This window comes from Nerophis ophidion, linkage group LG23 (assembly GCF_033978795.1).
Source record: "Nerophis ophidion isolate RoL-2023_Sa linkage group LG23, RoL_Noph_v1.0, whole genome shotgun sequence".
NCBI classification, from domain to species: domain Eukaryota; kingdom Metazoa; phylum Chordata; class Actinopteri; order Syngnathiformes; family Syngnathidae; genus Nerophis; species Nerophis ophidion.
Window position 1 is genome coordinate 28,681,382 of NC_084633.1, and position 16,951 is coordinate 28,698,332.

General features: G+C 37.3%; 1 protein-coding gene across 9 annotated transcripts in view; it reads left to right on the plus strand.

The window, feature by feature from the left end:
* nfixb (nuclear factor I/Xb) overlaps positions 1–16,951 on the plus strand; it is a 535,801-nt gene that overhangs the window by 106,377 nt on the left and 412,473 nt on the right. For 2 of the 9 annotated variants that reach the window (XM_061885587.1, XM_061885590.1), the window contains exon 1: positions 10,900–10,982. The exons of the other annotated variants lie outside the window; for them this stretch is intronic. In XM_061885587.1, coding sequence (XP_061741571.1) covers positions 10,959–10,982 — 24 coding nt within the window. In that variant the 5' untranslated portion in view covers positions 10,900–10,958. Of the gene's footprint in view, positions 1–10,899; positions 10,983–16,951 lie in introns of those variants that run through there. 9 annotated transcript variants of the gene reach the window in all.

Sequence of the window (16,951 nt, forward strand, 5' to 3'; positions counted from 1 at the left end):
TTCCGACACACTGCACGTACAGTCGCGAATCAAAAGTTTACATACACTTGTAAAGAACATAATGTCATTGATGTCTTGAGTTTCCAATAATTTCCACAACTCTCATTTTCTTTGTGATGGAGTGATTGGGGCACATATTTGTTGGTCACAAAAACATTCATGAAGTTTGCTTCTTTTATGAATTTATTATTGGTCTACTGAAAATGTGAGCAAATCTGCTGGGTCAAAAGTATACATACATCCTTCCATCCATTTTCTACCGCTTATTCCCTTTGGGGTCGCCAGTGGCAGAGCTAGACTTTTATTCTGGGGGTGGCCAAGGCTATTTCAGGGGGTCCACAGACTATAACAATTATTTTTTTTCTTGACTTATCAATTGCAATCGGAGTGTCAAATGTTGAAATGTACATACTAAGCACACAGGAGATGACATTTATGTATATATAATTTGTGTTGCGATCCGTGACTCGGATCTTCACATATAATTGTTTATTTTACCATCTTTGTTCTCATTCTCCGTTTGATCCGTTTATTTCCCGTTTAGTCCATCACCAGTGTTACTTATTAGTTTCAGCTGTTACTCCCGGTTCCTGCACACCTGTTCTCTGTTAATAACCTTCCCTTTATAAACCTTCCTCTTTTCATTCTTCTGCCTGGGACTCTAATTTGCTTTCACGCAACGAGTTACGCCTGCACTCTGTCACGTATGTACATTCTCGCTAGCTTTTCACGCTAAGCCAATTGTTCATTCCAGCTCTCATGCTGTATGTTTTGTTTTACTCTTTTATGTGCCTACGTGCCAGTTTTAGTTCTCATTGGTATATATCCTAGCTTTTATGCTAGCGTCTTTGGTTTGCCTTTTTATTAGCACCATAGATCCTTTTCGTTAAATAAATTGTTCATATCTTACCTTTGCTGTGTTCACTTGTTGACGCATCCACTAGGGAATCAAACCTGGCACCACGATGCCAAACAGACGTAACAATTTGCAGTTTATTAACAATGCAGAAAATGTAAAACACAACTTGGCAACAATTTTTCAAGAACTAATAATTAATAATAAATATTTTTTACAAAGATGGGGAAAATGCACCAACACATTCATAGCTCTCTCTCTCTCTCTCTCTCTCTCTCTCTCTCTCAGAAAAGGTTTGGAAAAGCATAATCCTTCGGTTATGGTGAGAAGCCGCAAAATGTTTCACAAAGTCATCCATGTTGAGGGCACGTGCCCTCCTTGACGCAATACTGAGACTTCCAAGGTGACTTAACACAGTGGTTCTCAACCTTTTTTCAGTGATGTACCCCCTGTGAACATTTTTTTAATTCAAGTACCCCCTATTCAGAGCAAAGCATTTTTGGTTAAAAAAAAAGGAGATCAAGAAGTAAAATACAGCACTATGTCATCAGTTTCGGATTTATTAAATTGTATAACAGTGCAAAATATTGCTAATTTGTAGTGGTCTTTCTTGAACTATTTGGAAAACAGATATAAAAATAACTAAAAACTTGTTGAAAAATAAAACAAGTGATTCATTTATAAATAAAGATTTCTACACATTGAAGTAATCATCAACTTAAAGTGCCCTATTTGGGGATTGTAATAGAGATCCATCTCGATTCATGAACCCAATTCTAAACATTTCTTCACAAAAAAAGAAATCTTTAACATCAATATTTATGGAACATGTCCACAAAAAATGTAGCTGTCAACACTGAATACTGCATTGTTGCATTTCTTTTCACAGTTTATGAACTTACATTCATATTTTGTTGAAGTATTATTCAATAAATATATTTATAAAGGATTTTTAAATTGTTGCTATTTTTAGAACATTTAAAAAAAATCTCACATACCCCCTGGCATACCTTCAAGTACCCCCAGGGGTACGCGTACCCCCATTTGAGAACCACTGACTTAACCTGTCATCAGCCATTGTGGTTCTGAGATGAGTTTTAATCAGTTTTAAAGCAGAGAACCTTCTCTCACAGGAAGCAGTGCTGAATTATTGGAGAAACACGTAAATATAAATAGCGACCCAAATGAATTAAACGAGACGTTAGCGGCTGTTGGAAGCAAGACGCCATGAGATGTAACGTTAACGTTTGCTTGATGCCGTGGCTCTCTGCTTGTAGAAAAAAAAAATTCTATTTACAAAAGTTATTTTAAACAATGACTCATTAGGACACCACCGTAAAACTTACTTTACGACAAGAAGGTTATCCTTCTTTTTCTTTGTAACTTTGTTGATCTGGGGCTCTCCGGTCTCCAGCAACGATAACCGACTCCAGTTCAAATCTTCCTCTTCTTCAGTGGCTATTCTTCTTCTTCTCCCCTAATGAACATGGCTTGTACTTTGTGGTACATAGCGCCAACTACTGTATAGGAGGGACTTAGCAGTCAATAGGCTTCACTGATTTATAAATGCAACTGGCTCCTTCCGACAAGACGTGCGGTGCCGGAATATGTCAATCATCCGCGGTGGCACCTGGGGGGTCCAATCAGATTTCAGGGGGGTCCAGTGCTACCCCGGCCTCACCTCTAGCTCCGCCTCTGGGGGTCGCGGGGTGTGCTTGTGCCTATCTCAGCTACAATCGGGCAGAAGGCGGCGTACAAACTGGAGAAGTCGCCACCTCATCGCAGAAGTATACATACAGCAATGTTAATTTCTTTTTAGAGATGTCCGATAATATCAGGCTGCCGATATTATCAGCCGATTATTACTTTAAAATGTAATTTAGGATATTATCGGTATCTGTTTCAAAAAGTAAAATTTATGACTTTTTAAAACGCCCACCTCAACCCCCTAATGCTCTCTCAGGTGTGCCGTTTTGAGGCATGTTAAAAAAAAATGCACTTTGTGACTTCAATAATAAATATTGCAGTGCCACGTTGTGATACTTTTCGATACTTTTCTAAATAAAGGGGATCACAAAAAAAAATCATTTTTGGCTTTATTTTGACAAAAAATCTTTCGGTCCATGAAACATATGTTTCTAATTGCAATCGAAGAACAATTTTGTACTTAAATAAAATAGTGAACATAATAGACAACTTGTCTTTTAGTAGTAAGTAAACAAACAAAGACTCCTAATTAGTCTGCTGACGTATGCAGTAACATATTGTGTCGTTTATCATTCTATTGTTTTGTCAAAATATGAGGGACAAGCTGTAAAAATGAATTATTAATCAACTTTTTCTTTTACTGTTAATATCTGCTTATTTTCTGTTTCAACATGTTCTATCTGCACTTCTCTTAGAATGTAATAATCACTTATTCTTCTGTTGTTTGGATACTTAACATTAGTTTTGGATGAAACCACAAATTTAGGTATCGGTCTGATAGCAAGTAGGTACAGGATCATACATTGGTCCTATTCAAAGTCAAGGGACGTATTTACTGAGTTTATGAACATAATATAAATGTAAAAAAATTTTTGGGTGACAATAAAAAATATTGATGGAATTGAAGTAGTATTGAGTAAATACGCTATTGTATTTGATATCATTACAGTGGATGTCAGGTGTAGATCCACCCATGGCATTTGTTCACATTCAGCCGCGCTAGCTTTTGTTAGCGGTGATGCCGGTGAGCTATTGTATCCTCCTACAGTGTGTAGTGAATCATGTTTAGCTATTCCTCGTCCTGCAGGTATGATACTTGTAAGAAACATACTTTATTTGTCGCCATGGAGACAAGGATTAGTGATATAAAAATAGCTAAAACATTGCCGACTGCGAATGGATGTTAGCTGCTAACTAGCTAGCCGGGCGTTTATAACTTCACCTTCATTGTCAGTTTTTTGGCCAACATGCGTCAATTTTCCCTTTTCTGTCTCTACACTGTGTCTGCTTGTAAGTACTCTGTGTGTGTGCGCTGCCGAACATGCTCCTCTGCTCCTAAAGCCAGCAATGTCACGACGCGCCGTCATGCCTGGAACCGGTACTTTTCAAACAGAGTATAGTACCGATTTTTATTTCATTAGTACCGCGATACCATACTGGTACCGGTATACCGTACAACCGTAATATATATATATATATATATACATATAGGTTTTAAAGCTCAAACACTGATGAAATATGTGTATAGAAATATATATATATATATATATATATATATATATATATATATATATATATATATATACACATATATATATATACATGTGTGTGTGTATATATATGTATATGTGTATATATATATATTATATATACATATTATATGTGTATATATATACACATGTATATATAAAGCTCAAACACTGATGATATATGTGTATAGAAACATACATATATGTATATATCTATATATGTGTGTGTGTATATATGTATATGTGCATGTATATATTATATATACATATATATACATGTGTATATATATACTATATATATACATATATATATTATATATATATGTGTGCATATACTGTATATATATATATATAATATATGTGTGTGTGTGTGTGTAGAAACATGTATACATATGAAAGATAGATAGATAGAGAAAACCACATGTCTAAATAATTTATAGATTTTTCTCATAACAGCTGACAGAGAGAGGGAAGGGGTAAAAGAGGGCATTGCTGCAGGGAGCAAACTATAACTATAAGCCCCAAATAAACAATGGCTCCTTCTGAGTGTTGCTAGGAGTTTTGCTCAGATGAACGTTTTATATACAGTACAAAATGAACCCATCTTTGATTTCCTCTCCTGCATCCTTTAACCCAGGGGTGTCAAACTCATCTTAGATCAAGGGGCCACATAGAGGAAAATCTACTCCCAAGTGAGCCAGACTGGTAAAATCCCGGCACGATAACTTAAAAAATAAAGACAACTTTAGATGTTTTTCTTAGTTTAAAAACAGAACAAGCACATTCGGAAAATGTACAAATCATAATGTTGTTGGGTTGTTGTTTTTTTACATTTACTTGTTGCGGTTTATAGTATTCTACCTTTATTTGTTGTTATTTATACTTTCTGATTGAATTAATGTGATAATGTTCATCAGTCGACGCATTGGTGTTTTTTTTTCATTCTTGCAAGATAAAAAAAATTATATCAAAATCAAATTACAGGATGTTATTTATGTAGTTTTCTCATTTTCTTCGACTGGTGCTCTAACATCATGTGGTTTATTTTGTACATATGTAGCATCATCTACAAAGATAAAAATAATTGCTATTATGACACATAGTGGACACTAGTGTTGTAACAATACCATTTGTGGAAGAGTTGCTCTTCCGGGTTCTTTGAACCACCCAGTACAGACATGACAGCTTCATTCATGATTATGAACAATGATTTATTTTTCAATAAATGTCCCTTTTGGTGTTTTTCAGCCATCCGTTCTTGTCCGTTCTCGCTATCGCTCTCGCTCCCCTCCTTCCCGGCTGCTCCCTTTAACCGAGCGACAGGTGATTAGATTAACGCTCCCAGGTGGGTCATCTGCGCACCTGCCGCTGATCTCAAAGCTGGTCGTGGCACACCCCACTTTGCTGCAGGTCCGCAGGCCACACCCCTCCCCCACTCCAATATTTTTGGTAATGGTACCGGTACTAAAATTATTTCAGTACTTTTCAGTAATTTTCTAAATAAAGGGGACCACAACAAATTGCCTTATTGGGTACATTAAACATATGTCTGTTATTGCAGTTAAGTCCTTAAATAAAATAGTGAACATACTAGACAACTTGTCTTTTAGTAGTAAGTAAACAAACAAAGGCTCCTAATTTATCTGCTGACGTATGCAGTAACATATTGTGTCATTTATCGACCTATTATTTTGTCAACATTAATAAGGACAATTGGTATAAAATCAATTATTAATCTACTTGTTCATTTACTGTTAATATCTGATCACTTCCTGTTTCAACATGTTCCATCCACACTTCTGTTAAAACTGAATAATCACTTATTCTTTTGTTGTTTGGATGATACCACAAATTTGGGTAACAATCCGATACCAAGTAGTTACAGGATCATACATTGGTCATATTCAAAGTCCTCATGTGTTCAGGGAAATGTTTCCTGAGTTTATAAACATGATATGCTTTAAAAAAAAAAATGAAAGATGATGTTGTGATGCCAAAAATTATTGACGTAATCATAGTAGTAATTTTCCTGAAGGAACTCTCCTGACGGAATAAATAAAGTACTATCTAATCTAATCTAGTATCGACTGTATTTGATATCATTACAGTGGATGTCAGGTGTAGATCTACCATACATTTTGATGCCGGTGCGTTACGGTGTGTAGTGATGCATGTTTAGCTATTCATCGTCCTGCACGGATGATACTTGTAAGACACGTACTTTATTTGTCGCCATGGAGACGAGGATTAGTGATTTAGAAGTAGCTAAAACACTGCTGACGGCAGATGGACGTTAGCCGCTAGCTAGCTAGCCATGTCTTAAAGCACCTCTTCCTGAGGGCGTTTCAGTGTTATAACTTCACCATTATCTTTACTTTTTAAGTCAAAATGCGTCCATTCTCCCTTTTCTGTCTACACACTGTGTCTGCTTGTAAGTACTCTGTGATTGTGCACTGCCGAACATGCTCCTCTGCTCGTAAAACCAGCAATGTCACAACGTGACTTCGACGCAGGGGAGGGGGAGAGGGACCTGTACGTTTCAGAGACGGTATCGTACCGAAAATGATTACCTAGTTCCGCGGTACTATACTGCTTAATTATTTACTAACCTACTCATTGGTCTAGTGGTTAGACTGTCTGCCCTGACATCGGTAGGTTGTGAGAACGTAAAATGTATTGTCATTTTAATAAATTAGACGGGTAGTTTGCTGTAAAGTTAAGTCTTTTTATTTAGACAATAAACATGTTTGGAAATGATGATGATATACTGACTCAGTGGCCCAGTGGTTAGAGTGTCCCCCCTGAGATCGGTAGGTTGTGAGTTCAAACTGCGGCCGAGTCAAACCAAAGACTATAAAAATGGGAGCCATTACCTCCCTCCTTGGCACTCAGCATCAAGGGTGCGAGTGGGTTGAAAGACCCACTCGACGTCCATTACATTTCGTCTCTCCTACAGGGGGTCACCCACATCTGCGGTCCTTTCCAAGGTTTCTCATAGTCATTCACATTGACATCCCACTGGGTTGTGAGTTTCTCCTTGCTCTTATGTGGGATCTGAACCGAGGATGTTGTTGTGGCTTGTGCAGCCCTTTGAGACACTTGTTATTTAGGGCTATATGGATAAACATTGATTGATTGATTGATTGATTGATTGATTGATTGATTGAATTGGGGGTTAAATCACCAAAAATGATTCGCGGGCGCGGCCACTGCTGCTGCTCACTGCTCTCCTCGCCTCCCAGGGGGTGATCAAGGGTGATGGGTCAAATGCAGGGAATAATTTCGCCACACCTAGTGTGTGTGTGACAATCATTGGTACTTTAACTTGAACTAATACCGGTACACCGTGCAACCCTCTTGGACACATTTACACCAGGACTTTCTTTCATTCAAAAATTTCGGCCCTCTTCCCTCCGGGTTCCATGGACCACCAAGGAAAGACATGACTGCGGCAGTTTTGTCACTTTGTTTATTTTTCAATAAACCTCAGTGCAGGGAAGGTCGCTTTTCAGCTCTTTCCGCCTCTTCCAACTGCTCGCTCTCCCGGTTGCTTTTCAGCCTCCCGCGTCGTCGTCTGTGTCTCGCTCTCTGTCACCTTCGCTCCGCATGCACCCACGGCTCTCCAGCTCCCTCTCTGCTGCTGCCCTTTTACACAGTGACAGCTGATTGCATAACTGCGCCCAGGTGGGCCATTACGCACCTGACGCCCCTCTCAAAGCCGCACCCGGCGAGCCCTGCCTCGCTGCAGGTCCGCCGGCCACGCCTCCTCACAGCTGTCTCGGAGCTGGCCCCGGTCCCCCCCGCCCCGCTGCAGGTCCGCCGGCCACGCCTCCTTACATATACTGAGCAAACTCATCCCGCGGGCCGGATAAAACCTGTTCTTGGGCCTGATCCGACCCACGGGCCATACGTTTGACACCCCTGCTTCAACCTGATTCGTTGCACTCAAGTCCATTTCCAACGTGAAAAAGTCTTAACAGAAACAGGCACCTAAAATTGCCAGTTTGCCTTCTTTCCAGCTCCTCTGTGATTATAAACAGAGTAAAATATATCCCTCAGCTGGACCGGCCAGTTTGCGCGCTTCACAGACAGCCCAGAGAACTTGACAAGGCCGCCATTTAGTGGGACAAATGGTTTCCCTCCAGTGTTATCCCACCAATTGATGATGACAAGAGGATGGATGCTGAGGCTGGATGCCAGGAGCCGTGTTTTACCCCCGTCACTGGGACGAGTGTGCGAATGCTTCACCGCGGTTAACCGCGCCGAACAAAAACCGACGTTAATGTGCCGCTAATAGTCCCGCGTCCCGGACCCCTTTGCCACGCAAACGGCGTGCGATCGCACGAGCAGATGATGCCCTTCCTGTGTTACAGTCATCGGCTCGAGCTCTAACCTCTCATTCTGCAGGATATGAATAGCCCGTGTCTCCAGCCGCAGCTCGCTTTGCCAAAGTCTGGGACTTATTATAGTTGTGTGTGTTTATGCATGTGTCTGTTCATGTATTTGTGCAAGTGCAATCCCGTGTCCAAGCGTGCACATGTGTGTGTGTGTGTGTGTCCCTGCATATGTAAAGGCTTAAGTAACCTCCAGTCTTTGCTTATATTGTTTATCCCACATGCCAGTTCGAATAACATGACTTTACATTTCATTTCTTGTTATATTTGTTCCTGTTTTGGGCTTGGGTTTGTTTACTGCCGAAGAGACACTATATTGCCAAAAGTATTTGGCCACCTGCCTTGACTCACATATGAACTTGAAGTGCCATCCCATTCTAACCCATAGGGTTCAATATGATGTGAGTCCACCTTTTGCAGCTATTACAGCTTCAAGTCTTCTAGGAAGGCTGTCCACAAGGTTACGGAGTGTGGTTATAGTAATTTTCCACCATTCTTCCAAAAGCGCATTGGTGAGGTCACACACTGATGTTGGCGGAGAAGGCCTGGCTCTTAGTCTCCGTTCTAATTCATTCCAAAGGTGTTTAATCGGGTTCAGGTCAGGACTCTGTGCAGGCCAGTCAAGTTCGTCCAAACCAGACTCTGTCATTTATGGACATTGCTTTGTGCACTGGTGCACAGTCATGTTGTAAGAGGAAGGGGCCCGCTCCAAACTGTTCCCACAAGGTTGGGAGCATGGAATTGTCCAAAATGTTTTGGTACCCTGGAGCATTCAAAGTGACTTTCACTGGAACTAAGGGGGCCAAGTCCAACTCCTGAAAAACAACTCCACACCATAATTACTCCTCTACCAAATTTCACACTCTGCACAATGCAGTCTGAAAAGTAGCGTTCTCTTGGCAACCTCCAAACCCAGACTCGTCCATCAGATTGCCAGATGGAAAAGCGTGATTAATCACTCCAGAGAAGGCGTCGCCACTGCTCTAGAGTCCAGTGGCAATGGACTTGGTAAAGTATGGATTAGATGCAGCTGATCAGCCATGGGAACCCATTCCATGAAGCTCTCTGCGTACTGTACGTGGGCTAATTGGAAGGACACAAGAAGTTTGGAGCTCTGTAGCGACTGACTGTGCAGAACATCTTTCCACTACGCGCTTCAGCATCTGCTGACCCCTCTCTGTCAGTTTACGTGGTCTACCACTTGGTGGCTGAGTTGCTGTTGTTCACAAACTCTTCACTTTTCTTATAATAAAGTTGACTTTGGAATACTTAGGAGCGATGAAATTTCACGACTGGATTTGTTGCACAGGTGGCATCCTATGACATTTCCACGCTGGAAATCACTGAGAGCGGCCCCATTCTTTCACAAATGTTTGTAGAAACAGTCTCCATGTCTAAGTGCTTGAATTTATACACCGGGCCAAGTGATTAGGAGACCTGATTCTCATAATTTGGATCGGTGGCCAAATACTTTTGGCAATATAGTGTATTTTGCAAGACCACAACTTTCAGTTGTGGAAAATTGGATTTGGTTGCTGTCTTGTTATCCATCCAGCAACTAAGTTTAAGGCTCCTGGTCCTACCTCGCTATTCATTATTTATCACCTTTTTGACAGTTGATTAAAAAAACAATAAAACATTTTTCAAAACCCAAAATAAGTGAAGTTGGCACGTTGTGTAAATGGTAAATAAAAACAGATTAAAATGATTTGCAAATCATTTTCAACCTATATGCAATTGAATAGACTGCAAAGACAATATACTTAAAGTTTGAATTGAAAAACTTTATTTTTTGCAAATATTAGCTCAGTTGGAATTTGATGCCTGCAACATGTTTCAAAAAAGCTGACACAATTGGCAAAAAAAGACAGAGGAAGTTGAGGAATGCTCATCAAACACTTATTTGGAACATCCCACAGGTGAACAGGCTAATTGGGAACATGTGGGTGCAATGATTGGGTATAAAAGCAGCTTCCATGAAATGCTCAGTCATTCACAAACAAGGATGGGGCGTTAGATTAAGGTGGGGGTAGGCTGAAAATAATGGAAAGCGCCACTTTATATAGCAATTGATGCTGTGGTTGAAATTGGAATTTCCACAAAACACATTTTAAGATATTCAATAATCTGCTGCCACCTGGTGACTAAAGAGGACAGTACACCCCATAATTTGTCACGTTTCATGTGTCGGGTAAACTGTGACTAATAGGGCCATATATGTCACGGCTGGTTACACCAGTCCATGCCTTTATGTCGGGTTTTGTTGGTGTTCTTCTGTGTTTAGTGCTTGTTCCTCTCCTGTGCTTTTATTTTCGTGTCACTTCCTGTTGTGTGGATGTTTTTTCACAACTACTTTACACATGCCTTTAAGCATTTTTGCCCTCACCTGTTTTCTGTTGGTGATTAAGACTATTAAAGTTGAGGGTGAGCTACCATTCTGGGTTGGGACTTTGTTTGGAAAGGATATTCTTCATGTGGACGCTCTTTCCTCCTGCCGTGAGTTTTGCTTTACGCCACCATTCTGTTTTGTTGTTTTTCACCTGTCAGTTTGTTTCATTTTTGCTTAGCCCTCCCTATGCTTCGGTGCCTTCCCAGCGGCACTCATCTTTGTTTGTTTTGAGCATCATTAAATACTTTTACCTGCATCTTGGGACGTCATGCGACCTCTGTGTCACAATATAATTCCCTTTCCTACCATACAAGTCTATGCTGACATGTCTCATAGCACACAAAAAAAAACTACCGTTTGTGTTCACATATGCCTAAAATGATATACAAAGTAAAATTAAAATGCCTAGCATATTCATAAGACTCAAGTGGTACTATAATGTCAAACTTTAGAGACAATCTAAAAAACATAACATGGAGACACAATAACATTGATGACAAATTACGGAAACATTTAAAGGGGAACATTATCACAAATTAAAACCAATAAAAATCATTTCCCAGCGGCTTATTTTATTTTTCAAAGTTTTTCTCAAAATTATACCCATCACGCAATATCCCGAAAAACGGCTTCAAAGTGCCTGATTTTAACCGTCGTTATATCCAACCGTCCATTATCCTGTGACGTCACAGCGTGATCACACAGAAACAAACATGGCGGATAGCACAGAAAGGTATAGCGATATTAGCTCGGATTCAGACTCGGATTTCAGCGCCGTAAGCGATTCAACAGATTACGCATGTATTGAAACGGATGGTTGGAGTGTGGAGGCAGGTAGCGAAAACGAAATTGAAGAAGAAACTGAAGCTATTGAGCCCTATCACGACAGACAGCGGCATGGGAGGAAGCGAGGACGAATTTGGCGATCGCCTTCTAACCAACGATTGGTATGTGTTTGTTTGGCATTAAATGTGAGTGGAGGGAAAGGCTGGATGCAAATATAGCTACAAATGAGGCATAATGATGCAATATGTACATACAGCTAGCCTAAATAGCATGTTAGCATTGATTAGCTTGCAGTTATGCCGTAACCAAATATGTCTGATTAGCACACTCCACATAAGTCAATAACATCAACAAAACTCACCTTCGTGCATTCATGCACAATCTTATAAGTTTGGTGGACAAAATGAAACAGAAAAAGAAGTGTCATAAATCATATCCAGGGGGTTTACCTCGCTCGTCTGCGGGAAGAGACTGCCGCCGTGCCTAAATAGCTCGCACTCGGGCATATTCAGTGGTCGTCTATTTTCCAATATTGCAGATTTCGTTGACTTTATCCGTGCGTCGGTTGAGGTGGGCGGGGTTTGGTGGTTGCAGGGTGTAGCCCGAAAGAGTAGCGCTGCATGGGATTATGGGTATTTGTGTCTGCTTGTAAGTACTCTGTGATTGTGCACTGCCGAACATGCTCTTCTGCCCGTAAAACCACCATGCTGTCATGCCTGTAAAAAAAATAAAAAATGGGGAACCGATACTTTTCAAACAGAGTATCGTACCGTTTTTGAGTCATTAGTACAGCGATACTATACTAGTTACGGTATACCGTACAACCCTACTATGTAGACTGGCGCTTTCCATTATTTCCAGAGGACTGCATTGCAAAATGATCAACCCCCACCCCTTCCTCTCACGCGAGATCATATGAATCCCTTCCATACATTTGTGTGTGGAGTGTTTCTTACATATTTCCGTGTTTTTCCTGCAATGCCAACATGTGTGTTTGGTGCCAAACCTCAGTGGCAGTCTGCTGGCTGCATGCGTGCGACAGCGTGTGAAGGATTTTTGCTGAATCAGCGAGCGATGCAGGTGAAATGGCAGAGACAGGAAATGCTATTGTGTTTGGGGCATTGTGTGCCGCCACAGCAGCGAAACACTTTGCTCCCCATTCAAGGGGCAATGACTGGCGGGGCCGCACAGTACACGGGCTCAAACCGGCGACACACACCATTGAGCATAGGGAGTGTGTGTCGAAATGCGTGTGCTGTATGTGGTGGGACCTTTTCTCCTTTTTAAGGATTTGGTACAGTGTTACAAATACTGCATACAGTTCTGTAAAAAAAAAAAAAACATGGATACCAGTGGTTTTAATTGAACCCTTTTAACCCTTCAAAGGGTTAAATACATTTTTTAAAAATACATGTTTAGTATTATTGTTATATGGAGTTTTTTTTTTTAAATGTTGACCCCTTAGAGCGCTTTTTAAACAAACTATGTTGCAAGTTTTAATTAATAAACATTTGCATAACATGAGGTATTTTACTAATTTGATCAAAAAGTCTTCAAAGGGTTAGAATAACAAAAAATACATGTTTGGTATTTTTGTTGAAGACTGTTGTTAATGATTTTTTTCTTCTCTAAATTATGACCCCTTTGAAGGATTTTTTAAAGAAATCAGATTACAATTAGTATACATTTGCATAATGAGGTATTTTACAAATTTTATCAAAAAGCCTCCAAAGAGTTAGATTAGTTGTTTGGTATTTTTGTTGAGGACCGTTAATTTATTTTGTCTAAATCATGACCCCTTTAAAGGCTTTTTAAACAAATGATGTCGGAGTTTTCAATTAATATAAATTAGCTTAAAGGGTTAGAATAACAAAAAATACGTATTTGGTATTTTTGTTGAGGACTGTTAAGTTTTTTTCTCTAAATTATGACGACTTTGAAGGATTTTTAAACAAATTATTTCACAGATGTCAATTAGTATACATTTGCATAACATGAGTTATTTTACTAATTTGATCAAAAAACCTTCAAATAGTTAGAATAAAATTACATGTTTGGTATTTTTGTTGAGGACTTCTCTAAATCATGACCCCTTTAAAGGCTTTTTAAACAAATTATGTCGGAGTTTTCAATTAGTAAAAATTAGCTTAACATGAGTTATTTAACTAATTCAAACATGTGATGTTTGATCAAAAAGCCTTAAAAGGGTTAGAATAACAAAAAAATGCATATTTGGTATTTTTGTTGAGAACTGTTGAGTTTTTTTCTCTAAATTATGACCCCTTCGAAGGATTTTTAAATACATCATTTCCCAGATTTCAATTAGTACACATTTGCATAACAAGGTATTTTACCAATTTGATCAAAAAGCCTTCAAAGAGTTAGAATAAAATTACATGTTTGGTATTTTTGTTGAGGACTTCTCTAAATCATGACCCCTTTAAAGGCTTTTTAAACAAATTATGTCGGAGTTTTCAATTAGTATAAATTAGCTTAACATGAGTTATTTAACCAATTCAAACGTGATGTTTGATCAAAAAGCCTTCAATGGTTTAAGATAATAAAAAATACATATTTGGTATTTTTGTTGAGGACTGTTTGAATAAGTTTTTTTCTCTAAATTATGACCCCTTTGAATGATTTCTAAACAAATTATTTCACAAATATCAATTAGTAAAATTTTGCATAACGAGCTATTTTACTAATTTGATCATAAAGCCTTCAAAGAGTTAGATTAAAATTACATGTTTGGTATTTTTGTTGAAGACTGTTAATTTTTTTTGTCTAAATCATGACCCTTTTGAAGGCTTTTTAAACAAATTGTGTCGAGTTTTCAATTAGGATAAATTAGCTTAACATGAGTTATTTAACTAATTCAAACATGTGATGTTTGATCAAAAAGCCTTCAGAGGGTTAGAATAACAAAAAATGCATATTTGGTATTTTTGTTGAGAACTGTTAAGTTCTTTCTCTAAATTATGACCCCTTTGAAGAATTTTCAAACAAATTAATTCACTGATTTTAATTAGTATACATTTGCATAACATGAGGTATTTTACTAATTTGATCAAAAAAACATTCAAAGAGTTAGAATAAAATTACATGTTTAGTATTTTTGTTGAGGACTTCTCTAAATCATGACTCCTTTAAAGGCTTTTTAAACCAATTATGTTGGAGTTTTTAATTAGTATATGGTAGCTTAACATGAGTTATTTAACTAATTCAAACATGTGACGTTTGTTCGAAAAGCCTTCAAAGGCTTAAAATTTAATAAAAAATATATGTTTGGTATTTTTGTTGAGGACTTCTCTAAATCATGACCCCTTTAAATGTTTTTTAAACAAATTATGTCAGAGTTTTCAATTAGTATACATTAGCTTAACATGAGTTATTTAACCAATTCAAACATGTGATGTTTGATCAAAAAGCCTTCAATGGTTTAAAATAATAAAAAATACATATTTGGTATTTTTGTTGAGGACTGTTTGAATAAGTTTTTTTTCTCTAAATTATGACCCATTTGAATGATTTCTAAACAAATTATTTCACAAATATCAATTAGTAAACATTTGCATAACGAGCTATTTTACTAATTTGATCATAAAGCCTTCAAAGAGTTAGATTAAAATGCCATGTTTGGTATTTTTGTTGAGGACTGTTAATTTTTTTGTCTAAATCATGACCCTTTTGAAGGCTTTTTAAACAAATTGTGTCGGAGTTTTCAATTAGTATAAATTAGCTTAACATGAGTTATTTAACTAATTCAAACATTTGATGTTTGATGAAAAAACCTTAAAAGGGTTAGAATAACAAAAAATGCATATTTGGTATTTTTGTTGGGAACTGTTAAAGTTTTTTCTCTAAATTATGACCCCTTTGAAGGATGTTTAAATACATTATTTCACAGATTTCAATTAGTACACATTTGCATAACAAGGTATTTTACCAATTTGATCAAAAAGCTTTCAAAGAATTAGAATAAAATTACATGTTTGGTATTTTTATTGAGGACTTCTCTAAATCATGACCCCTTTAAAGGCTTTTTAAACAAATTATGTCGGAGTTTTCAATTAGTATACATTTGCTTAACATGAGTTATTTAACCAATTCAAACATGTGATGTTTGATTAAAAAGCCTTCAATGGTTTGAAATAATAAAAAATGCATATTTGGTATTTTTGTTGAGGACTGTTTGAATAAGTTTTTTTTTCTCTAAATTATGACCCCTTTGAATGATTTCTAAACAAATTATTTCACAAATATCAATTAGGAAACATTTGCATAACGAGCTATTTTACTAATTTGATCATAAAGCCTTCAAAGAGTTAGATTAAAATTCCATGTTTGGTATTTTTGTTGAGGACTGTTAATTTTTTTTGTCTAAATCATGACCCTTTTGAAGGCTTTTTAAACAAATTGTGTTGGAGTTTTCAATTAGTATAAATTAGCTTAACATGAGTTATTTAAGTGATTCAAACATGTGATGTTTGATCAAAAAGCCTTCAGAGGGTTAGAATAACAAAAAATGCATATTTGGTATTTTTGTTGAGAACTGTTAAGTTCTTTCTCTAAATGATGACCCCTGTGAAGGATTTTTAAACAAATTAATTCACTGATTTTAATTAGTATACATTTGTATAACATGAGGTATTTTATTAATTTGATCAAAAAAACATTCAAAGAGTTAGAATAAAATTACATGTTTGGTATTTTTGTTGAGGACTTCTCTAAATCATGACCTTTTTAAAGGCTTTTTAAACAAATTATGTTGGAGTTTTTAATTAGTATATGGTAGCTTAACATGAGTTATTTAACTAATTCAAACATGTGATGTTTGTTCGAAAAGCCTTCAAAGGCTTATAATTTAATTTAAAAAATATATGTTTGGTATTTTTGTTTGGGACTGAAGTTTATTTGTTTTTTTCTTTAAATGTTGACCCTTTTGAAGGCTTTTTAAGCAAATGGTGTCACCATTTTCAATTAGTATACGTTTGCATAGCATTAGTTATTTAACTAATTTGATCAACAAGTTTTCAAAAGGTTAGGATATAATTAAATGTTAATATTTTTGTTGAGGACTGTTATGTTTTTTTTTCTAAATTATGACCCAATTGAAGGCTTTTTAAACAAAGTATGCCGTAGTTTTCAATTAGTATAACTTAGCATAACATGAGTTATTTAACTAATTCAAACATGTGGAAAAAGAAGCCCTCCAAGGTTAAAATAAATTAGACACGTTTGGAAATTTTTGTTGAGGACTGAAGTTTGAGTTTTTTCTTTAAATGTTGAC